Raw genomic sequence first — 25,613 nt, 5'->3', positions numbered from 1 at the left:
TGGGATTCTGAATACAGGTTAATAAAGTTGGTGGGACATGCAAAGATAACCGTGAAAGAAAAATACATTTTATATGGGTTTCAAAATATCAATAGAACGTGCAAAGGGAACCAAGGATCATCATGGATCCTGGCTCATGATGCTATTTGTGAGTTAACTAGATTGGAAGAAAAGTAAATAGTGTGTGCGAGGGAAAAAATAAGATATTCTGGAAATGATTATTAATGCTTAAATTTCTGCATCTAATTTTGGAATGCTTATGTTTGGAATTTCACATCCACGATGAAAATGTGTGTTTCAGGTTTGTGGAGAAAAACAGCGCTTTGAGAAGTTGATGGAACATTTCAGGAATGAAGACAATAACATAGATTTTATGGTAAGCTATTTTAGTACCACATTTAATAAAACAAACTCAATTTCAGCACTTTTCCCCAAATCCACTGATATTTTTATATGTTATACATGCATATGTATGAATATGTTACAAAGGATAGGAAATTGAGCATAATGTGTTATAGATCCCATCTAGACTGTCCCTCTTAATCTGTATTTTTCCCTCTATGGCATTTATTTCCAGCTGCATTCATTCCATACACTCTGTAGTACAGGCCACAAGTACTGATTATTTGTAGCATATCAAGGGTGAGGCCACATGCACTTAGGAAAAGGGAGTTACCATGTGGTGCATGTGCCTGCACTTGCCCACTTTCGCTGCCAGTGGTGCTGCATGAGAACCCTGTAGGCAGAAAGTAAGAATCTTGACTGTCTTTGCCTTTTACATGACCCGCCAATAGCCTTCTCCAGACACCATTTGCAAAGACTGAAGTGCTTTGGTTTGTGGAATTGACTGTGTACCTCCTCCGAGTTAACATACAGCAGTGATTCTTCTTTTCCCTCTCAATCTCTTCCCAGCTCTAGTAGTTCTGTGAAGGCACACTTGCACTGCAGATCCCCTTAAGGATAAATCACAGGCAACCACATGGGGTTCAGCCGCAGGGCTATCATCTTTGCAAACGAACAGCAAAAGGAGTTTGAGCACTTCTGATTTCATATACCTAAGCTTAATTCTGGACTGAAGGTGGAATCTACTATAGAGGACTCCCTGAGACAGATTACCCTCTAGTGCACCCAAGTTGGCCGGCTTCCTCTGACCTCATCCAGGAGGTGTATGGAGCTTCTGCACCTAGGAGATCCTTACCTGGGCTCAGTCTCGCAGATCACCCCAGTCAGGTCTTACACTGTCCACTCTTCTAAAACCTGGGCTTTTAGGATGCCAGCCAGAGTTTTCATTTGAATTGCTTCAGTGACTAAAATATGAATCACAGCTCTGCAGATTTCTGACCTTTTTATGTAAAACATTATTTTCTGGGTCCTCAAATTTAATGTGCAGCTTCGCCCTTAGCCCTGTCCAGAATCAGTGAGAAAGATGAAATCTTTCATACAGAAGATGTTCTGTTCCATAAAGCATATGTATGTATGCTTTTTAAAAGGTAAAAAATGAATGTGAAACAAAGAATACTTTACACTGACTTTTTAATTCTTGCTGTTAGGATGCTTTAGAGAGGAGTGTTTATGGCTGTTTGCACTGATGATAAATATGTGAAGACGTTATGCCCTGGCTCACCTTACTAGTTTCTGTTCTCGGCATCATAAGGGAAACTTGTTTCTTTAAGCTGGGGTTGCAGACTGGAGGCTCCCAGTCTGAAGCCAACCTGTGGGCTTGTGAGTTAATCCACCAGTGATGTCCTTCCACAAAAGAACTTGGAAGTAGTGCATAAAAGTACGAATTTCCGATTTTGTTAAGCTTAAAATTTTTCATAACACCGTATGCCCCTGCTCTTGCAGAATATCAGTGGCTGGAGCCACATAGCCCCTCTTCCCTTAGTCTGAAGACACACCTCCCAGTTTGTCACACGCCACTCCCCACTGTGTTACGCATGGCCACCTCCCACATTTTTCATGCAGGCAGGATCTCTCTGTTGCTTGAGTTTCTGCTAAAATTGTAATTACAATTCCTTTAAAATACCTGCACTGTTTACAAACAAGAGCATATTTGCTATGAGCACACTTATTCATACAGACACGCACCGAGGAACCTTATTTAGAGGCTGCCGGCATGCGAGTACTGTGTGCTTGATTCCCGTGTCACCTCACAAATAGCTGCCTTTCAGGCATATCGTAAAACTCAGTGGATCATTTAGACCTGCTTTCAGAAGAGAAGTGGAAAGATGCCAAAATCCTCCCATATTTTTCTTCCAGAAAATAAGGCTTTTAATAAACTGTAATTAAGGTACATAACCTCCCAAACAACTTCTTATAAAATATAAATTCTTCTAACATAGCACAAAATCTTTTTATGTATGTTTTGGTAGACAAAAAGAAAACAAAAAAGTGACCAAATCTTTTTTGGCTTATTTAACCATAGTACCTGCAGTAACTTTTTGGTAAATTGCCATAGCATCTCCTTGTCATCTAGAGGATTGACCCATTTCCCAAGGATATCCAGTGTATAGCGTACTCAAGGAAGAATCTAATGTGATGAAAGTAATTTTAGAAAGATACAGGAGAAACTGGGGTCGGGGAGAGTGAGGTGATTTTCAGAGTGAACTTGAATCTGGTACCACAGTCATTTCACCTCCTTGCAGTAGACTTTGTTTAACTGTAGAGGAAAAGCATTAGTGAGATATTTGCACAGTAAATAAATGGACTATCCCTATTATAAGTAAAATAGATCTGTTGAACTCTGCACTGTTTTACCAAACTAGGGACTGCTTTTTTCTGTGGGCCACTGATGCAGTTGTGGGTAGAAAGCAGTAATTCCAGGGCTTCTGTGAAATGGAAACAAGTTGATTATTTAAAATGGAAGGGCAGGCCCTGGCCAGGTAGCTCACTTGGTTATAGTGTTGTCCCGATACGCCAGGGTTGTGGGTTCCATCTCCAGTCAGGGCACGTGCAAGAAACAACCAATGAATGCCTACAGAAGTAGAACAACAAACCAATGTTTCTCATTCCCTTCTTCCTTCTCTAAAATCAATCAATAAAAAATAATAAAAATAGAAATGTGGGTCAGAGATCTTGAAATGAACCTGTTGGTATGGTGGGGCCTGTGGTGAGATTTTAGAAGTGATTATAATAAAATCACCTGTGATCATAGGAGATTTGAATGCTTTATAATAACCTTTATATTTTCTACAATATATCTGTAATAATTACATAGTTTATTCTACATGCCTATAAGAATTTTAATGGCTCTACTGAGATATAATTCACATACTATCTGGTTTACTCATCTAAACTATATGAATCAGCATACTTTTAGTATATTTGTAGGGCTGTTCAGTCCTCATCGAAGTCTAATTTAGAAGATTTTGTCATGTGCCCCCACCCACCTGCCCCGCACAAAGAATCCTTATACCCATTGCAGTCACTCCCCATTTTTTCCCCACACCTAGTTCTAGGCAACTACTAACCTATTTTCTGTCTCGGTAGATTTGCCTCTTCTGGATATTTCATATGAATAGAATTACATACATCATCTTTTGTGACTTTTTTCACTCATAATGTGTTCAGGTTCATCCATGTTGTGGCACATATCAGGACTTCATTCCTTTTTATTGTCACATAGTCCCCAGCATGGATATATCACAGTTTCTAATCTATCAGTTGATGGACATTATTTTCCCCCCACTTTTCGTTATTTTGAATAATGGTGCTATGAACATTTGTGTACAAGTTTTTATGTGGATGTGTATTTCCATTTCTCTTGGGTACGTACACCTAAGAATGAGATGGCTGGGCCGCTGTGAGGAACTGTCGGACTTTTCACAGTGGCTGCACTGTTTCATCTCCCCACCAGCAATGGATGAGCGTTTCAACTTCTCCATATCCTCATCCACCCTTATTATCTTATTATCTTTCTTTTGATTATAGCCATCCTGGTGGACATGAAGTGGGTGGTATCTAATCATAGTCTCTATATGACTTTTGAATTTTAAGAGTATATATAGAATATTTTTAAAGACCCAAAGAGATGAAGGAAAGGGATATTGGTAAATGAGCTTAGATTTGTGCAATTCAAAGCATTTATTATGATTAAACTGAACAAACAAGCCTGGGGCACATCTAACCTGTTGGCGATTTCATTTCAGGTGGCCTCTATGCAGTTTATTAATATTGTAGTCCATTCAGTAGAAGACATGAATTTCAGAGTTCACCTCCAATATGAATTTACCAAGTTAGGCCTGGATGAATACTTGGATGTAAGTATAAGTTGAAAGCTTTGGCTCTAATATAAGACCTGATTTATTGTCTAGCCTCAAAAATACTCTTTCATAGTGACTAAGGGACATGTAAAGCTCTATGCCATCAACTTAGTGTGCTGCTAGTTAAAAGTAGCCGATCCGAGTAATGCAGTCTGCTGGAGAAGCTGGATGCTTGCAGACCTCCTGGGACCTTAGGCTGTCCTCTGCTGGCCATCTTTTAGTGCCTGAGTCAAATAGCCTCTTATAGCCTCGCCGCAGCTTTCCTCTGCTTTTGAGCTTTGTCTAGGTGAAGTCTCAATGCACCCTTCATTTGAACTGTTGGGCAATTCACATTCTTGGTTACTCTGGGGAGCCTGATTGGACAGGGAAAGCCAAACCCAGACTGCTGTAGACTTATGAATAATTGCTTAGCACATAAAAAAAATAATGAGGAAATGAACACTAGAGACTTCCTTGTGTAGTTGTTAAATTCTCCTTAAAATGTTTGTGGCTTTAGAAGTTCTACTTTTAGTTCTTGGGAAAAGGAGGTTAAGGTTTCTCTTTCTCTTGCTCCCTTGCAGAAGTGCTCAGCCAGTTCCCTGACGTTCTTCAGCTTAGACACAAAAAGTTGATGTGAAAATTCTAAATGGACTTGAGTAGCTCTGTGTGCACAAGATGTACTCTTTCCCTTTCACTCTTAGGCAGTTAGGTGTTCCATTCTCTGTAAGAATGGTTCATTTGAACTTGGAAGATCACTAGTGATAGGGCAAAAATTGTTGAGCTCAATTTCAAAGCCATTTCTAGTTAGGAAGATGACAGAACTACTTCCCTTGAATATGTCAAGTTCAGCTGCCTGTCTTCCTTAGGGGTGAAACCAGGGAATCACACATCTGTACCCTCGGTTTATTGTTAGGTAGAATCACAGAATTGGTTACTCTGGAGCTTGTGGCCTGCCTTCTCAGACCAGCTAGGCTGCTCTTGGATGGACTGGCCTAACACTGTCTAAAGACTGCTCAGGGAGAGGCATGATGGATTTCCATTAAAGAGCTGTTTGAATTGTTTTCCCATTTAAAGGCCTGCTAGTATCTTTGACGGGATGTTGTACTGAAAGGCATTTTTCTGCTTTGAGACCAAAATTTGTCTGTCCTCTTTCCCCACATGCTCTGAGAGTAGCAGTATTTGAGCAGAATGTGGGTGTGTAAGCTCCCTAAGGGTGTCCCAGGGTTAGTCTTGTGATGGCCATGCAGAGCTTGCTTCAGGCTCCAGGCACCAGGAGTAACATGCTAGCACCTGTTGTTCATTGTGAGTCCTGTGAAAAGTCCTTCTAAGCTCCGTTTTCTTTTCTAGACTTTGCCCTTATTCAGAAATCTTTTTAATTTCTTACTCACAAACTAAAATAGAGCATACTCTCTTCAGAGCAATCTCAGTTGTAGATTAGACCTAGGAGAAAATATGTTTTCCTGAGAATTTATGTAAAGTAGAATTCCTCATAAAAATTTAAGACTTTTTCAAAACTCTCTATTTCTTTAACTTCCTGGTCATGTTGGTTCTGGACCCTGAAAAATAGAAATTGTTAGAAGACTAATATAATAAGCATGTAATATAGAAATGCTTCATTAGTTTACACAATCAGCCTTGTTGCCCTGGCCAGTGTGGCTGGGCTGGTTGGAGCATTGTCCTGTAAACCAAAAGGTTGCAGGTTTGATTCCTGGTCAGGGCACATACCTAGGTCGAGGGTTTGTTCCCATCCTGGGTGCATACAGGAGGCAACCAAATGATGTTTCTCTTTTTCCTCCTCTTCTTCTCTCTCTAAAAAGCAATAAAAAAATGTCCTCAGGTGAGGATTAAAACAAAGAAAACAAAAAAAAAAACCCAGCCTTGTTAAGGAGCCATTGGTTTGTTCAGTAAAGGTTGTTTTTTTTTTATTATTTTTTATTGGTTATGCTGTCACAGTTTTCCCAATTTTCCCCCCTTAATCCCCTCCCCACCCTGTCTCCCGAACCCTCCAGCATCCCCTCATCCCCCGCTGCCTTAGTTCCTGTCCATGGGTTGTACATATAAGTTCTTTGAGTCCTCTGTTTCCTGAACTGTTTTTTGTCTCCCCCATCTATTTTATAACTATTAATTATGCTTCTTCTTCCCTGTACCTTTTCCCCCCATTCCTCCCTTCCCCCTCCCCACTGAACTCCCTCTGTGTAATGTCCATTTCTCTGATTCTGTTCCTATTCTGATTGTTTGCTTAGTTTTTGTTTTCATGGTTTTTCTTTTTTTTTTTTTTTTAGGTTCATTTGTTGATAGTTGTGAGTTGGTTGTCATTTTATTGTTCATATTTTTTATCTTCTTTTTCTTAGATTAGTCCCTTTAACATTTCATATGATAAAGGCTTGGTGATGATGAACTCCTTTAACTTGACCTTATCTGGGAAGCACTTTATCTGCTCTTCCATTCTAAATGAAAGCTTTGCTGGATAGAGAAATCTTGGATGTAGGCCTTTCATGACTTGGAATACTTCTTTCCAGCCCCTTCTTGCCTCTAAGATTTCTTTTGAGAAATCAGCTGATAGCCTTATGGGAACTCCTTTGTAGATAACTGTCTCCTTATCTCTTGCTACTTTTAGGATTTTCTCTTTGTCTTTAATCTTGAGTAACTTAATGATGATGTGCCTCGGTGTGTTCCTCTTTGGGTCCAACTTCTTTGGGACTCTCTGGGCTTCCTGGAAGTCTATTTCCTTAGCCAGATTCGGGAAGTTCTCCTTCATTATTTGTTCAAATAAGTTTTCAATTTCTTGCCGTTGTTCTTCTCCTGGCACCCCTATAATTCAGATACTGGAATGGTTCAGTGTTGTCCCAGAGAATTCTCAGCCTCTCTTCATTTTTTTTTTTTTTTTGGATTCTTGTTTCTTTGTTCTGATCCAGTTGGATATCTATTTCTTCCTTTTGTTCTAAATTGTTGCCTTGAACCCTGGTTTCCTTCTTGTCACTGTTGGTTCCCTGAATATTTTGCTTTATTTCATTTTGGGTATCTTTCATTTGTTCTTTCATTTTTCAACCAAGCTCAATCAGTTCTGTGAGCATTTTGATTACCAGGGCTTTAAATTCTCCATCAGGTTGGCAGTCTTCTCATCGCTTAGCTCTCTTTCTGAGGTTTTGCTGTGTTCTTTCATTTGGGCCATATTTCTTTGTCTTGGCCTAGCTGATAGGTTGTCAGGGGGCAGGGCCTTTTGTATTCACCCAGGCAGGGCAACCCTCCTTGCTGCTCTGCCTGTGGGGGAGGGGCCAGAGAAGGAGAGAGGCAGCTCATCTACTTGTCTCTGGCACACTTTCCAACAGACAGACTCTCAGGCTAAAGTATCTCCCGCTGTGGCAACCCCCGCCACAGCCCATAGTCAGCTCTGAGTCTCAGTTTCCCCTTAAGTCAGCCCCCCTCCACAGTTCCTCCGAGCTTGGCAGTCAGCCCCGCCCCTCAGCCGCCTGATGCGGGTTTGGGTTTTCTGAGTTGGCGTGGTGGTTTGCCTTACTGGTCTGGTTGTTCTGGTTGATTTTTCTTTAATTCCTTGGTTGTTGGAGTTCCATTCAGTTTGACTTTCTGACGATTTTGGTTGTCTATTGTTTTTAGATTGGTTGTTATCCTCCTTTTGGTTGTGCAAGGAAGCGAGGGGTTTCTACCTATGCCTCCATCTTGGCAAACTCCTCCAAAACTTTTTTTTGTTTGGTAAAGGTTTATTGGCATCATGCATGTGCCAGATACTACTCTAGTACTTATATGCACCTCAGGGAAAGCCATACTTAGGTTACTTCTAAGGAAGACTCACTCACTGGTTTATTTGACCTCTAATTTCACCTTAGAGTTAGTTGACTTCCTTTGGAATGCCTGGCCCTGGAATGCAGATAATGAAGGGAAGCTTCCTGATCTGTGTTTTGGGGAACCCTGAGCTCTTTGAGTTGGGGCAGTGTGTTAGGGAAGTAATTGTGGAAGGGTGGGTTCTAGCAATTTGTGCTCAAATAAGCCCCAAGGCTAATATACTCTGTCAGTGCCTCCCCTGCCTCCTACCTAACCTTTCCCTCTGACCCTTCCCCCATCTAGAACCACCATCACTGTCCAGGCAAGTGACTACCCTCGCCAATCTCTTCTCTATACAGATACCCCTCAAGTTTTAATGTCACCTGTGACCGTTCCCCTTCAAAGCTGCTTTTAATTTCTGTTTTCCTGATTTCACCTGTGTCAAAATGTTATAGGTTGGAAAATAAGTGGATACTTGGGGAATATATGCACAGGAAGGATTAGGAAGGAAATGTGTGCATATTTGGGAGAGGGTGTTTGCCAGAAAGTAATCCGATGGTGCCCTCTTAGATGGTTCTTACTTCTCTTTAGGAGGAGGATGTATCAGACCCTCCCTTGGAAAAGGCTAGACTATTTGGAACAAAGAAAAATATGTAGGCTATTGGGTAATTGTGTTCTATTGATGTTTTCACAGATACGCTAACACCACGTTCTCTTGCACTTTGATTTTTAGAAGCTGAAACACACTGAGAGTGACAAGTTGCAGGTGCAGATTCAGGCTTACCTGGACAATGTATTTGATGTAGGAGCTCTGCTGGAGGATGCTGAAACCAAGAATGCAGCCTTGGAAAGGGTGGAAGAGCTGGAAGAAAACATCTCTCATGTAACTACTTCTCAGAAAAGGGAAAAAATGTCTGTTTCAACTTGGGTGCAAAGCAGAATAAGCATCAGTTCTGGTTGCAGGCAATGAAAGGGTCCAGAGTGTGGGGCTGAGCTGGGACTTGGGATAGAGGGTGAGCAGAAGCCATGCTGGGCTCTCGCAAGGATGGCTGGTGTGTTACTGCAAACTAAGTGGAACCCGTTGCCTTGCCTGAGCTCACCTGCTCAGTGTCTGCCGAATCCAGATTCCCCTGCCAGCTTTGTTATCGGCATGGGGGAGTTACATGATCGTCATTACCCAGAGGAAAGTGCAACTCAAATAAGTGAATCTGGCCCGAGGCAACTAGGTATCTCCTGAATGAGACATCTCTTACCAAAGGTGTCCATATAAGCCCATGGACAGGGGATCTGGTGGCTTTATAACGCATGTGTTCCCATTCCAGCCTGGTGGCTTCTCCAGTTCTAAGTACATTCATTTCAGTGAGAAGCGTTTTCAAAGGAATTAGTGAGCTTTCCCATATATCCTTCTCTCTCAAGCAGAGTGTCCTCTGAGTATAATGTTCACTCTGTGTCAGGGAAGGGGCTTGTTTTCCTTTGAAGGGGTTTCCTTGCCACAGACCCAGTTGAGAATGAGTCCAAAGGCCTTTTGAGGTTATTCATTTGTTTGTCCATTCAACTAATACTGCAATATTGCAAGCATGAACAGAAAAAATGGTACTGCTTAAAAACCCAAGCATTGTAAGGCCCAGAGTCTTTTAATGGATCCTGAATGACAGTGCCCTTATTGTGAAATGAATCATCTCTTTTTGGAGGGATATTATTTTCCCCTTCGAACATTTATTTTTCTCCATGTTTTCTTGGTTGCTAGTATTACATTCATTTACTATCCTTCACCTTTTCCCATCACACTGCAGATAGGCATCTCCGTGGCTTGTGGTTAAGCTATGTTGCCAGAATTCTTCCCTTAGAAATGCTATTGTGAGGCCTACACCTGGGTGACAGGTGCTTGAGAAGAGCATTCACTGGCTTGGTGTTTCTTCCCTTAGAAGATTTGTATTATTTTCTGAATCTGATGAATGTAAGTTTTTACTCTTCCCTCCCCCTGCCTCCCTGATTTTCCTCACTAGTGATCATTTTTCAGCGGGATGCAAGAAATCAGGAACCGCTCAGTTCTAGAGCCTTTTGTGAAAAGTAACTCTTTAGCACATGGCTTACCCTGTCCTCCGCTTGAAGCGTCAGCTGGCATTGCACGACCACCCTTCCGTAACTCACTTTTGTAGTGGCCACCTCTTCACTTGAACTGCCCCTCCGAAATGACTTCTGTTATCTGGGTTGTTTAGATCAAAACAAGCAGTAGTGGTTTTTTTTCAGTTGGTTACCTATGATAACAGAGCCAAGTTTTCTGGATCAACAGTTTTCAAAGACTTGCCTAGCGGCCCTTCTTAGGGAAGGAAAAGGTAGACTTCCTCCTTCCTCACCCATTGTTCTCCAGCCCCAGCCACAAGGGAGAGAGACACACTGTATGTGGAAACACTAAGGAATAGCTGTATGGGTTTTAGTAAGGGTCACATGTAAATGAATTTTCACTCTAGAAACAGATATGTATCCAGAACCATGTTATAAATACTAACGTTTTGGAAAACAACCTGTGGAACACATGAAGAACTCTGGTGGGCCCCTACGGTCTTTGAGTTCTGCTTTCTGAGAACAGAAAACCTGATCAGAATGATCCTGTGTTGTGACCCAACTTCCCTTTGAAAACTTTACAGTTGTCAGAAAAACTGCAAGACACAGAGAATGAAGCCATGTCCAAGATTGTGGAACTGGAAAAGCAGCTCATGCAGAGGAACAAGGAGCTGGATGTTGTTCGAGTACGTATGATGATGACAGCCGGCCCAGATGGGCATTACGGGGAGTGTGCTCCAGCTTCAGTCTAGTAGTGCATTCATGTCAGAGGAATGCATTGATGTAGCGTGTTTATTGGAACCGTTTCAGAGGTGATACTCCAAAGTAAAGTACACATAGTTATGGTCTACGTACACATGTGCGTGCAATCAAATGCTCGGGGTTCACGATGTTCTTATCACAGGTTTGGGGAGCAACAATATTTTCCCATCTGGACAAGTCGGAGTTGATTATGTGGATCACCCATTTCATCGGAAATAAAAGCACAGCACAGATTTAATTCATGTCATGTATTTATTTTTAATAGAACTTAGATTTCTTTGCTTTGCTTCTACTTGAAACCAGATTTTGGTGGTTGCCATGGAAATGGTGAAATCACAACGCAGGCAAGACCTAATGGCATTCACCAAAAGAAAGAAAGACAAGAAAGAAAAAAGGCAGAGCAAAAGCAGGCCATTTTTATTATCAGATAATCGCAGCTATTTTTTTTTGGCATTAGTATTGTTTTACCTTACGCACCAGGTATTTATGGAGTCCCGTCCGTGTGTTTAGAATTGTACAGAACATAAAATCACTAAAATGCCTGGAAGGCTTTCAGGCAAATGGCTTGCCCTTACACCACCGTTAATGAAATGGCACATTTTATGCGATGGTTATCCTGTCTGTGTGTGTTGCTTGATATTCTGACATGTCCTACAGTTAACTCTAGGAAATTTATTTTCTGGCACGCCATCGAGGCAAAGCTATAGCATATGGACTCAATTCAAGTCCAGCCTCTCAGACTATTAATAATAGACAGGGTGTGAAGAATGTTTCCCTGCCTGCTGGAGGTTTGTGGTGAGAGATCCCATGTCCGAGGCCCAGCAAGTAAGTTCCATAAAAATCCTTTCACTGGAACCTCTGTGGGCCCCTTATAAAAGGAATGAGGACGGCCTTTGAATTGAAAATTGTAACTTCTTTGTTTTCTGCTAAAAACCTAGACTGAAATAAGTACTCGGTGGAGAGAAGCTTTGGCCTGTGTTGTTAACTGCATTACCAAAAGGAAAATGTTGCAACAATTGCTGTCCTGAGCTTGGTCAAGGGAACATTGTGAAGGCCATAGAAGTCCATTCAGGAGCAGTCAGCCCCTGGCTACCCCACACTAGATTATTCCATGCTTTGCAGATTTTTAAACCCATTCTGACATCTATCCAAGTCTGATTTAGGGCCCTTTTTGTCCACTGTTAGCTGATATGTGTCTGGGAGTTAAAATGAATTTTAAAATTAGTGAAAGGAAAACATGCTACACCACCAGAATATCCCCAGGACGCTCAAAGTTAGCTACAAAACTATTTTTGGGTCATCTCTCCTTGTTTCTCTCCACCTGTGGGGAAGACCAAGTTAGCTGCCTTTATTGATGGGAAGAACTGCAGTAACAACAGGAGTTGCTAACATCCCTTGCACGCATTACCAGGGAACAGATGATAATGAATGGGACTTGATAGGTTCTGGCTGAGTTCCATAGAATTCCAATATATGAGTATCCTTTTCTATTTTTTTTGGGGGGGGGGGGCGTTATTTTCTTTATCCTCAGTTTGGTAGTCTGATGGTAAGAGGCATGCATGTCATGCGAAGACAAACTCTTGACCATGGACTCTTTTGCAGGAAATCTACAAAGATGCAAATACCCAGGTTCATACGTTAAGGAAAATGGTCAAAGAAAAAGAAGAAGCTATTCAAAGACAGTCTACCCTAGAAAAAAAGATTCATGAACTGGAGAAACAAGGGACCATTAAAATTCAGAAGAAAGGGGATGGGGACATCGCCATACTGCCAGTCGTGGCTTCTGGCACGTTGCCCACGGGCTCAGAAGTGGCAGTGGGTAACTTTGTGGGACCAGTAACAGGGGCCGCCTCTTCAGGACCCTTGTCCCCGCCTCCCCCCCCACTACCTCCATTGTCAGACGCACCTGAAGCTGGTAAGGAGCCTTGGCGGAAGAACTGAGGGGGTATTGGGGTGTTTGTATTTATTTTTGTGTGACCCACTGTCATTTTTGTCCTTTGCTGTTGTTGGCATGATCTTTTACTTAACTGATTTTAAGAACTTTTTACATTTTCAGATTGAGGTTATGAATCTTCATTTCACATGTGTTGCAGGATATTCCTCATTGACAAATTTTAGTCTTTGAAACAATTCTTTGTCCTTTGCAGGATTTGTTTTTTGATGCTTTGTGTGCACATGACACATTGCAGGAAAAACCATTCTCCTAGTTTCAAAGTCAATTTTTTCTTTTCTTTTACTAGTGCAAAATGGTCCAGTAACACCACCTATGCCACCCCCTCCTCCACCCCCTCCACCTCCCCCGCCTCCTCCACCCCCTCCCCTGCCTCCACCTCTCCCTGGTCCTGCGGCTGAGACTGCGCCAGCTCCTCCTTTACCACCACCCCTCCCTCCTTCTGCACCCCCGCTGCCTGGGACATCATCACCCACGGTGGTTTTCAACTCAGGATTAGCAGGTAAGAGCACAGAATTAAGACTCAGGTATTTGTGTAATAAATATTCATTTGTTTTGCCTCTGGAGGGTTAAAGCCATTCTTTTCAAGTACACGTCTCTTGAAATTACATGTATCACCTCTTAATATAAGAACCATCCTGCTAATGTACAGGGGAAATTGTTGTGCACAGAAGGCATTTTTGTTGAGTAGATTTGTCACTCTCTCCCTAGCAGGAAGTTCTGATCTCACACTGTCTTAGCACCATCTAGAGAAGGGAAAAGAGACAAATTCCTTCTCAGGGATTGGTGCATTTTCACAGGTTCAGCAAACACTTCTGGACCTCTGTCATAGTCAAAGCTCTTGACACAAGGTGATTCTGGTGCTTGCGGCTCTTTTTACCTTGCAGGTATTTGCAGTGTCACCTAAAAAGGGAGAAAGTGCCTTTTTGTGTAAGTGCCACATGTGGGCTTGCAGACATTTCTTCTGAGCATTTGTGGACATCAGAATTCACTATAGTACAATTAAACTTCAAGGCAAAGTGTTACTATCAACAGTATCTCCAGTATCTCCATGCCTGGAAATGCTTACATGTTATGCATGTTGTCTTCCTGCTTATCAGGACAAAATGCAGCATCCTTACTTTACCAGAAATAAGACAGGGTGGGTATGGGCAAGAAGAACAACATTGCTCTAATGGCTTGAAATATAAGTTCTTATTTTCAACTCACAGAAATAAATGTTCACTCTTCTTTAAAACGCTACAAGCCATTTTCCCGGCCATGGAGTGTTCTGGCATTTGGAATTGCTCTGAGCTGTGCTGTGCTGTCCCTGAGACATTGGACAGTTTTGCCTCCTCATCCACTGCAGTCCCTGGCGAGGTCTCTTACTTCTGCTGAAGAGCTGCCTTTCTGACATTCGCCATTTCCAAGGCTGTGGTCCTTCTCTGAGCCCGTTGCCCCGACAGTCTTAGCTGTAAAGATTTCTGCGTCCTCAGGTGTGCTGTAGCCTCTGTGTGCGCTCACCTGAACTCTAGCACAGAACTCAGGCCTGCCTTGGCGGAGCGGCAGAGCCACCAGGCTGAGAGGTGTAGGTCTAGCTCCCTTCTGAATGAGGCTTGTCCTCCCTGGTTAATTTTTTTGCCTGCTTAATTTTAACAATTCATTGGTCCCATTGCTTCCCTCAGTTTTGTGGTGTGGAACTGTGCTGTTCCTTGGACTCTCTACCCACTGCCCCCTTTAGAGTTGGTATGATCGAAACTTGTCCCCTTTGTGTCCTGTGCAATTTAGAGAATTGTAAGTGGGACTGAACTCCTCTTTAGTGCTGTAAGTACCCTTTACGTAATTACAGGATGTTCTGTTTTACAAGATGTAAGGATTATAAGACACCGTATGAGTGTTGGTAGCTTGACAGCGGACCATTTCTACAAGGCTTTTAATCTCTTTTCATGACTCATCCTTAACTTGGCCGTTAATGCTCAGTGGTTCTAGCCCATGTTGTGGGATGTTTTGCCAGTGTGTTCAGTAGCTGTCTCTCACTCTCTCGCTCTCTCTCTCTCACTCTCGCTCTGGAATCAAGATGGCAGACAGAGTCAGGCTGTCCCAGCAGAGCCAGAGGCAGAGCTGAGATGATATGTGAGGGCTCCTGGGAGGCCAGAAACCTGTGACATCACTAGGTCCCTGGATCTGTAGGCAAAAGGATATCTCTTCAACAGGCAGTAAGCAAGTGTGTTCTTGGTGGTTAAACAAGGGTCAGGAAGAGGTCTCCTAGGTTTACTTAGTTGAGTTTTTTTTGCATTTCACAGAGGAAATGTTAGTGCTGTGAAATGTGCGTTTGAAGTATGTGGCTCACCTCCTCAAACCTATGCTAGATGGACCCGGCCCCCATTTCCTAGTTAGTTCATCTGCGACAGACCTCGGGGCAGCCTGCACCTGGCTGCCTCGGGGGCAGAATGTGCTCTGGACCTTCACCATGAGAAGGTGGACTCCGGCTGATTATTTTTCATTAAAGAATTGTTCATATCTTAAGGAATACTTAGCACAGTTGAATATGGCTGTCTGGGACCACCATAATGAAATCATTTTCCCCCTTTTCTAAAAAGGATTATTTTAAAAAACAAAACAAATGAGTCTTTAAGGAAGGCCCAAAGGGAAATGAATTTTTGGCTCTGTACTGCCTTGTGAAATGTGTCCAAGAAGCACGAAACTCTGTACAAAGAGTGTGTCAACTGCTGAGCCACTTGCCTCTAACCGTATCTAATTTTTTTTGTATTTCCTTTGTTCTTGCTGCTTCCACAAAAGATGGGCCAATCAAGCTTTTCTGTAGGTTGCTCCTCACTGTGTTGCGTATTTGCCTTGTGCTCCTGTCGGTCACACTGTGCCGTGGCGTCTTCCACTCCATCTCTCATTGACCCATTGCATTTGGCTTTGTGTCTGCGGGCGGTCTTGGTGCTGACCGGCTGCTGTTCCAGGTTTGCCCGCACTTTGTAGTTGGGCCTGTAGAAGAGATTATAGCCCTTCAAGCAGGCATGTTGTATCACGTGCCACATTCCTGCCCCCCTGAGAAAAGGACTGCTTTTTTCCTTCCCTTTTAGTTTAATCTTCACAGTTGGATCTAAGGCCTCAGCTCTAGAAGGATTTTGGATTTATTCTGAGAGAAAAAAGAAAGCTCCACAGAACAAGGAAAAGCTGCTGGGTGCCGTCTTTCCATTTCCCTCCCACTGGTCTCTCCCTTAGCCTGAACACTGTAGGTCAAGGTCACCCACAAGCTCCTCTTCCTCTGACTCCTCTCTCCCCCATTACCCCTCCATCCATTCCTCAAAGCCAGGATAACCTTCCTGAAAAGAACTTTTATGCCTATGTTCTGATTTCAGGCTTATTCCTAATGTTGCTATAAAAGGTAGGGTGGCTGCAAAAGGAATGACTTCAGTGAGTGTCCTGAGGCCTGCAGTGACTGAGGAGGATCGGTGGAACCAAATGTCACTGACCCCTCACCTCAGATTGTGAAAACATCCCAGCACAGCCCCTTCCCCTGCTCCCCACTTCTCCCTCAACATCACAGAGGTCCCCACCATGGGGAGGGTCCGATCCTGCATCCCATGAAGGACATGGGTTTTCCTGGGCAGCGTAGGCAAAGATGAAGAGCAGCGAGGAGTCCAACACTGTTGGGCAGTAGGGACTAAGGTGTCACCTTTGGTAGTGGAAAGGCCTGGTTCGGCAAAGCTGTGTTTCTGTGTTGCTGCATGCCTTTGTGTCGATTTATCAGATGACATTCCTGCTGTTTACTCTGTGGCCTTTGTAACTCTGGAGGAATGAGAGGAGCTGTCTGCCTCCCCTTTCCAGTGACCTGCCACTGAGGCAGGCAGCCAGGTAAAAGCCCAGGTGTGTTTTGTGTTTTGTGTTTCTGTCGTTGTTCTGCACGAAGTCCTGCTCTTCCTTTGCTAATGATGGCTGGTAGCAAAGCCCCCAAATGCAGGTGGACATCCCGGGACGGATGTGAAGGGGAGAATATAAATAACTTTAAGTGGTTTGGGAAGCCTTCTTTATGATATGCAATTAACTAATGGAATTTTTAATGGATTGCCTTTTTTAGCTCATTTCCCCAAAGTAAGAGGAGTTGGCACTGACCCCTCGGCCCCTCAAAGATAGAGCCCTCCCTCTCTACTGAGATGTTTTCAGTATTTTTAGTGAGTTCATCCATGCCTTCTCATCACACACAGCTGACCCCTGAGGAGAACTGGATCTTCAGGGGGGGAAGGGACTGTAGCCATTCTCAAAAAGCAATACAGATCCTGGTTTCCCAGTATCCCCTCCTGTCTTAAACATTTTCTCTTTGGGGCCATGCATGGCCCTTCATCTGGTTGAAATAACTCAGTCTGCCAATATAATCCCCATTATTGAAATCATCCCCAGGAACGTACCGCTCTGGCTGAGAGTCAGCATTCTTGATGTTCTGTTCCTGGTGGTGTAGAGAGCCACTGTCTGCAGTCTCCAATCATCTTTTAAAATTCGTTTGGAGATATGTGTGTTCTAGAACCAAGAATTTAGGATGTCAGAATTGGACTCATGCTCACCAATATCAAACTGAGTAACACAGAGTATTTGCCCTCTCTGCTGTCTAGTAACATTAATAATAATTTTTGTTCTCCGGTACTTTGTCTTAAGCATTGTCCTAATATTGTGACTATAATGCAACAAACAGTTGCTGCATTAAAAAAAAAATCAGCCCCTGGCTCTTAGATAACTTTAACACAGTGTTGTATCAGTCACTCAAATGATGTCCTCAGATTGCCTGGTCAAAGCCACGTGTGATGTCTTAAAGCACTCAGACACCCCTTGCCTCCTTCCTCCAGTGTTCAGGTGTCATCTGCAGGGACTGTTGTCTGATTATTCTTAAGGGTCACGGAGTCTTGGTGGAATCTTAATTTCCTTCTCTCTGACTACTGCAGCTGTGAAAATTAAGAAGCCAATTAAGACGAAATTCAGAATGCCAGTTTTTAACTGGGTTGCCCTGAAGCCAAATCAGATAAACGGCACAGTCTTCAACGAAATTGATGACGAGCGGATACTGGAGGTATATTTATTGTTGGTTAGACGTGCAGGGCCTTCTCTGTGCAGCAAAGCCACAATGGGTTTGCTGTTGTTCTGGAAATTTCAGTGATTTCAGTGATTGATTAAAGAAAAAAGGGATATATAATATCAGAGGATAGAATTGGACATTACTTTGAAAGGTGGTTCTAAAATATGTTTAAAAAATTGTTAAAATGTGTGGGTTTGGAGAGGGTGGGGAGAAAATACAACTAAATGAAAATACAACTAAATACAATAATAAATTAAAAATAATAATAAAAATTGTTAAAATGAAATCGTTTTGGACATCTTCAATATATGCCACAAAATACATGTGGTCTGTTCAGACGGTATCTAGCCATGTAACATGAAAAAATAGAAACATTTATTGAAGATACAAGATACAAGAAACATTGTACATAGGACAATGACACTTAAGTCCCCTTCAAAATAGGCACCTTGGGATCTCACATAGTTTTCTCAGAATCTGAGAATCTCACCAACATGAGATTCAGAAAAATATGACAGGGTGATTTTAGTGTTGGGAAAAGCCAGAAGTCACAGGGCACCAAATCTGGGCTGTAAGGGGACTGAGTCACCTGGGTGATTTGATGTTTTGCAAAAAAAAACAAACTGCACAAGATGTGATTCATGACTGGGTACGTTGTCACGATGAAGCTGCCCATCATGAGTGGCCCATTTCTGCAGCCTTCTGAGTCATCCAGATAGTTTCCTTGGAGGAATGTTCAAGCTTAACACAAATTTTGATGCAGATTCCTTGCTATACTCATTCAGTTATTTTGAATGCGACACAGTACCCATGCTCACTCAAGGCTATCTACCACCCCCACTGACTAGTGCAATGAAGTCATCATTGTTCACACATGTGCATTCCAGTCCACTCTCCCTGGCTGCCAGGTTACATCGATGTCATGCAAACCATTCTTGTTATATTAACAATGGCTGAACTTTTTCTGGACAGACCTCATGTATATCTGACACAATATTTGCCCTTAACTTATAAAAGGGCATAAAACTCTTTATTGAATTATAAGTGAATAAGGACTTAATAGTCACACTCACTGGCTGGTTTGATGGATAATTTTAGTCTGTGGTGGCCTTCCCTGCAAATTGACTATTGAAAGGCATTTGAATTGGTTGGTGGGATCAGTTGTCTCTTTTAGACATTCACGTTTGTACATGTGGCATAAGTCACACTTAAACACAAATAGGAAGATAGAGCTGGCTGCGGTCAAAGACAAGTATTGAGTAGAAAAAGTGAGTTCTTTGACACTGAAGAAGCTGTCTAAGTGGCAGCTTCCTGACTTACTTTTTAAGTATAATCCATTTGTCCTCTCTACCCCAGGATTTAAACGTGGACGAATTTGAGGAAATTTTTAAGACAAAAGCCCAAGGTCCTGCCATTGACCTTTCTTCAAGCAAACAGAAGATACCACAGAAGGGATCCAACAGAGTGACGTTACTGGAAGCAAACAGGGCCAAAAACCTTGCCATAACCTTGAGGAAAGCTGGCAAGACTGCCGATGAGATCTGTAGAGCTATTCATGTGTAAGTTCAAGACTTTCCGGAAAACAGTGTTTTAGTAAATTTAGGATCAGAACACAAGAGTTAGGCATTGGTAGGTGACATAAATAGTTCAGTAGTGAGGCAGGATCTAAGGCAAAAAGATGGATCACTTCTTGATATCCACATAGCAGAGAATCTCTCTGTTACATGTACTCAACTTTAGAGTTTAATAAAATGTTACCACAGAAGAGGTGGACCAGAAATTATCCCCAGGAGTGCCATGTTAGAATGAGTAATTACAATGGTTGTAGAAGAATAACAATGGGATTGTGATGTTTATTATCTTGGTCTGCTCTCTTATGTAGGTCTACAGCAAAGCTTGCATGAAAGGAAAGCTGAGTGCAGTATTGCAGATGCTAAGAAAAGGGAGATAATGTCAGTTTTCTCTGGAGTATTTGAATTTTAGGCAGATTTGTTGAATACAAATTTGATGGCATTTACGGATGATAAAGTTCAACACCAGATGCACTTATAATACAGATGTATATTTTAATTTATAACAATAAGAATGTGATTGCTGTTGCTTTTAGTGCTGCCAGGACATTTTAAACAAAGTTCAGTGGTTTTTTTTTTTGTTTGTTTGTTTTATTTTCATCCTTAAATAGCAGGGAAGGCATTGGTTTTATTTCACTTCATTGTTAGAAGAATATTTTTACGCCTCTTATGGTCATGGTTACTTTCAAGTGTGATAAGGATGCTGCTTGATGTTTAAGGAACTAAGTCATGGTGAACTGGCATTTCATCAATTTTGATCAGGGATTCCTACAGCAGTGCACGGCCCTGAGAAAGCTTTTGTTCCGAGTTTGTGTCCTCAGCCAGGACCGTAACCTGATGGTCTCGTGCATCTTACAGTCTGTTCTAATTTCTGATGTTGGAACCTGACATGCACTTTGGTTTTTAATTTTTATATACCTTGTTTGTCTTAATCATTAAATATATAATTATATTATTTTGCTGAACAAAGATTGTCCGGAGAATAAAGTAGAGATTCTAACACATACTTTGCTTGATCAAATTGAGCATACATCCACAAAAACCTGGTATTCCTCCAAGGGGTGCATACAATTAAGCCAAAATATCCACATGGAGTAGGCATTTGGATGCATTTTTTTCCCTAAAAGAAGAAAATATATAGTAGGCTATTGGTTTAATTGAAATATTTGACAAAGTTCACCTGATATTCTGTGATTGCATGTATAATATTAATGTTCCCATTAGCAGTATATAGCATTCCTAAGAACCATGTCCTTGAATGACTTAACCATCAGATGCTTCTGCCTCCTGCTGCCATTTACTGCTGAGTTCTAGAGGGTTAGAGCTTTGCTAACAGCTTAAAAAGTGGTGTGGTGATGTGACAAGGCCCAGGTTTTCAGGAAGGACCAATGAGAGTACTTGATGCACAGTCAGGAGCCAGTTGTCACACGGGGGCGTCATCACCATCCAACCATGAAGAGTGGACTTGGTGGTTCATGAGCTGGACCGGGGGCGGGGGGCGGGGTGTGGTGGAAAGGGTAGGGGGTTTCTCCCCAACACTGACAGGCCCACATCTGTCCTCAGATTTGACTTGAAGACACTGCCTGTAGACTTTGTGGAGTGTCTGATGAGGTTCTTGCCAACTGAGAACGAGGTGAAAGTGCTCCGGCTCTACGAGCGGGAGAGGAAGCCCGTGGAGAACTTGTCGGACGAAGACCGGTTCATGATGCAGTTCAGTAAAATCGAGAGGCTCCTGCAGAAGATGACCATTATGGCCTTCATCGGGAACTTCGCCGAAAGCATTCAGATGCTGACTCCTGTGAGTGGACCGACTGGCCGGGGAGGAGGTCCAAAGAGATGCAGAATTGTTTTTGCTCGCTTCAGTCTCTCAGAATTGCACTTAGTGCCGTGGGCTCTGAAGACTCCTTCCCAGGACTTTCTGGATGCCGTGTTTATGCTAGCCAGCCTTTTCCCTGTTGCATATGCCGAGTAAATTTGAAAAGGGTGACTTTCCATTTTCCATGTTGCCGCTCTCCCTTAGGAGTGCCGTTTTCTGTGTCTGCAGGAGTCCTCTGGATTTGAAAGTGCACGTCAGCACAGAGGACAAGGGCAAACCACTTTCTCAAATTTAGTCCCCTCACGAGGGTACCAGTTCTCTGGTTGGGTTGGCAAGACTGAGAATGTGACTTCCATTTCCAAAAACAAACCCGTATGTTTAGTGAACAGGCTTGTTGGCTTTCACTGGAAGCATTACATTTATCATAGGCATCTTAATCCTTGGAAGTGTGCTACACTACACAGTGGTGACGCAGAAGTAATAGCCGACCACCTCTTGTTCCTTTGTGTTAATCTGGCAGCGACTTATGAATATCATAAACATAATAGCATAAAAAGTTCTTTCCCAGTTCTATTTCTAAATAAGCTTTAGTTAATGACCGATTATAGTAGTTACATCTGTTCAAAATGTGTTCTGAGAGCTTCTGGAGGGTGATTGTATTCCTTCGCTGTTTGGTTTTCATTCTCAGAAAGCCCACTGATTTAAAAGTGTGAATTGTATTACATGACTGGAGTGGAGGGCCGGGGGTTGAGTTCTGCTAGAAGATGCTGTTGACTAAGTCTTGTTGCTTATAGGATTTGTGATAGGCAAGTTCTGATGTTATTTCTTATTTCAAATACTTTTAGAGAAGAGCTTGCATGTAATGATTCCATTACCTAATACCTAGCAGACAACTTAAATTTATGTTTAGGAAAAATGAAATCTCAGTAGTAAGTCTTTAAGGTCCAAATGCAGGCCTGTTTTTCTCTGTGTTAATTTTTAGTTTCCAATTAGAGTTGCCCATTTGTAACATCTTTTTTTTTTTCTCCCCTCCTTTCCTTTGACTGGAATCTAGCAACTGCACTCAATTATAGCAGCATCTGTCTCTATAAAGTCATCTCAAAAACTCAAGAAAATTCTGGAGGCAAGTGAAGTTTTCCTTGTCTATGGGTATGGAAGAGCCGACTTGTCCACTGCATTTCTCTGCCTGGAGTTGTGCTGATGGGCTTCCCTTTGCTCTCTCTCTTTTTTTGCAGATCATCTTGGCCTTGGGGAACTATATGAATAGCAGTAAACGAGGAGCAGTTTACGGATTTAAACTTCAGAGTTTAGATCTGGTGAGTACACTACAAGAAATATAACAGCTATAGGGGGGATAAAACAGCTGGCAAAGATGAAGTTCTGGGGTGGTGAGCGTGTGCTCTTGGAAGTGGGGTGGGCTGTTTTGATGAGGATTCTCTGCTAGTGGGAGGACTGACTGGTACACAGTTCCCAGAACACCATTTGGCAATAAGCACTTAGAACCTTAAAAATACTCGTACCCTTTGACCTACTATTTCCATTTCTAGGAATCTGTCCTCAGGAGTCTGAATAATGGGTGCTATATTTGATTTATAATTGCAAATAATTAGCAACAATATAAAGAGCCAAGAGTTTGGGAAATGATTAAATATAGTACAACAATAGTTAATATGGTGAACTCTTTCTCTACTGTTAGAATATTAATGAAGAATTAATTTTCAAAGAAATATTTTGTGCTGAGAAAAGAAAGCAGGGTGTAAGTTGAGTGTACAGGTCAAGTTCAGCTATGTAAAATAGGTAGGAAAAACTGAAAGAATTATGTTGAGGTATTTACTGAGAGGAAAGATAGAAGTAGGGAATTGTTTTTAACTGCTTCTTTATACTTTTCTTTTCTAAAAATTGGTGTGTCCTTCTTGGACGGAAGGGTGTTCTGCATTCCCGAGTCACCTGACTTCTGTAAATGGGACTAGCGAAAACCCAGTGTGGCAGTCTCTCCCCCAGGCTGTGTGGGGCTGACGTGGCTGTCACGTGAGAAGGTGGGGCAGTGGGTTGAGTCCACAGCCTCGAGGGAGATGTAGTTATTTGATGGGGAGTGTACAGTCAGTCACAGTTCCATCCCACAGAAAAGCCATGCTTCGGTAGGCACGTCTGATTTGGGCCACGAGAGGCTGGGGACTAAGTGGGGCCGAGGTGAATGCAAAGATTGCAGCATAGGGCCCTGCGGTGTGGGGAGAACCTGTGTGCAGCTGTGGCTCAGCACTCACTCCGGCTCTGGGCCTTCACTTTGGAGAGCACTGGAGCTGGAGACTCCCTGTTTTTAAGCCAGGAGAGGCGGTACAGTGGATGTGGGGTGGGGGGTGTTCATGTGCGTGAAGGTGTGGTACCAGTTCCCGGTGCTTAGAGTCATCCCCAAAGTCGAGCATGTCCCTGCCCAGGAAGTCCTCTAGTTATTCAGAAGTCAGTGGGCTGGTTCATCAAGGAACAAACCCAATCTTGAATCTCCTGTGGGAACGTTTTGTTGGGGCTCCTGTGCTCTGCTGTTGACTTTGGGGGAAGGTCATCTGATGGGGGGACTCTCCCACCACCTGTCTCTCTAACCTCTATTCCCTTTTGTTTTCAGCTTTTAGATACAAAGTCAACAGACCGAAAGCAAACACTGTTGCACTATATATCGAATGTTGTAAAAGAAAAATATCACCAAGTGTCCCTATTTTATAATGAGCTTCATTATGTGGAGAAAGCTGCTGCAGGTACTGATCTTTAGCTCTCACTGCTACTCATCGGTAGTGAATGCCTTTAAGTCATGAGGGCACCACCCCCTGCTTAAGATAATGCTCTTCAAAACCTCTTCAAAGAGGCATGGCCAAATCATCCAGCTCTGAGCTGGAACAGGTGGGCCATGGTGTGGCCCATTCCTGGGAGCGGTAATGACATTGGACATGAAGGTGGCCTCTCTCGATGTCCTCTCTGTAAAGATCCAGGTTTCTGGGCTTCATGCACCTTCCCTCTTGCATTTTTTGTCCTTTTTATTCTGTTGCTGTTGTTTGAAATAAGAGAATGAGAATCTGAGAATTACCTCCAACAAACACTTTGATTTTGTGATGTTTCACGTGCCTTTGGCCTGGAAACAAGTTAACTTATCAGTACTTCTTGGTAGTTACTTTGCTATGACAGGTGTGCATTTTCTCCTTTAAATCATCAGTGATTCTGAGAGAGCTGTGCTGTTCTAAGTAATTGTATCCCAATGTTATAGATGAGAAAACAGACCTTTTTAGAGGTTAAATGTCTTGCTCCACATCACGTGGGTCACAAGTAATAGAAACAGGACTAGAATCCAGAACCTAGGTTGTCTTCTCATACAGTGTATCATGTAAGTACCACGTCTTCTCAAAAGAATATTAGGTTAGAAAGAGGGAAAACATGCAAATTGACCTCAGAATTGAGTACAGGCTGTGATTCCCAAATTACAATCTTGAAATATGGTAGTTATTACACATTCATGTTCCTGAGGCCTACCCCAGACTACTGAATCGAGTCTTTCAGGTTATTTAGCAGTTTGCATGTCCGTGTACTTACAGGCTTAATCAAGTTTTATTTATCTTTTTAAAATTTATTTTTCAATTACAGTTGGTATTCAGTATTACAGTGGTTTCAGGTGTGCAGCCAAGCTCCCCGCGATGAGCCTAGTGCCCGCCTGACACCGTCGTAGCTGTGACAGGGGTGCTGACTGCATTCCCACACTGTACTGCCCATCCCCACGACGACTTTTGTAACGGGCAATCTGTTCTTTTTAATCCCTTTCACCTTTTTCACCTCGTCTCCCTAGTCTGGCAACCTTCAAAATGTTCTTTGTGTGTTTAAGTGTTACTTATCTTTATAATTATTTTGCTCCTGAGAAATTGGTCTTGGGAATAAATGAATGAGAACACGAACACTGGAATGAGCGAATGACGAGTGAATGAGGTGATGTGCTGTCACTGGGATGGGTGCTGCTGAGCCGCGGTGGAGACCGAGGGGCGGGTGGAAGTGGCAGTGTGGCTGTGGAGGGCTGTGCAGTACCAGTGTAGGGGGCCCCGGGCTCCCTGAGGTGCTTCCTTCTGGTGGAGTGATTTTCTTCCTTTCAAGCTGTCCTTTGCCTAAATTAGACTTCTTCTGTGTCACAAGTCTAATTTTTTTAGTTTTTAAAAATTGCTAGCTTATTAATTAGCACAATTTTTTGGCCCAAATGAGATTCCCTAAAAGTGTCATTTGAAAAAAATCAGTTGGGGAAAATGGGGGGATAGAGGAACTCTCTGGTTGCACTGTTTCTGTGCTCACTTCTTGGTGCCCCGGTGAGCTGGCCCGGATCCTTGTGCTCTCACTCATTCCTTCC

General features: G+C 42.6%; 1 protein-coding gene across 4 annotated transcripts in view; it reads left to right on the top strand.

Annotated features, from left to right (window-relative positions):
- FMNL2 (formin like 2) overlaps positions 1-25,613 on the top strand; it is a 301,251-nt gene that overhangs the window by 260,114 nt on the left and 15,524 nt on the right. For all 4 annotated transcript variants that reach the window (XM_045851929.1, XM_045852128.1, XM_045852002.1 and 1 more), the window contains exons 10-21: positions 302-376; positions 4,149-4,259; positions 8,755-8,904; positions 10,670-10,771; positions 12,450-12,762; positions 13,088-13,300; positions 17,724-17,848; positions 19,211-19,413; positions 20,989-21,223; positions 22,296-22,364; positions 22,477-22,557; positions 23,862-23,991. In XM_045851929.1, the coding sequence (XP_045707885.1) occupies positions 302-376; positions 4,149-4,259; positions 8,755-8,904; positions 10,670-10,771; positions 12,450-12,762; positions 13,088-13,300; positions 17,724-17,848; positions 19,211-19,413; positions 20,989-21,223; positions 22,296-22,364; positions 22,477-22,557; positions 23,862-23,991 (1,807 nt within the window). The remainder of the gene's footprint in view (positions 1-301; positions 377-4,148; positions 4,260-8,754; positions 8,905-10,669; positions 10,772-12,449; positions 12,763-13,087; positions 13,301-17,723; positions 17,849-19,210; positions 19,414-20,988; positions 21,224-22,295; positions 22,365-22,476; positions 22,558-23,861; positions 23,992-25,613) is intronic.

The sequence above is a fragment of the Phyllostomus hastatus genome, unplaced genomic scaffold, assembly GCF_019186645.2.
Source record: "Phyllostomus hastatus isolate PE091 unplaced genomic scaffold, TTU_PhHast_1.1 phas_contig_1, whole genome shotgun sequence".
In the NCBI taxonomy this organism is placed as follows: Eukaryota; Metazoa; Chordata; class Mammalia; order Chiroptera; family Phyllostomidae; genus Phyllostomus; species Phyllostomus hastatus.
The sequence above is the reverse complement of the archived record's forward strand: the minus strand, read 5'-3'. Positions and strand labels throughout refer to the sequence as shown.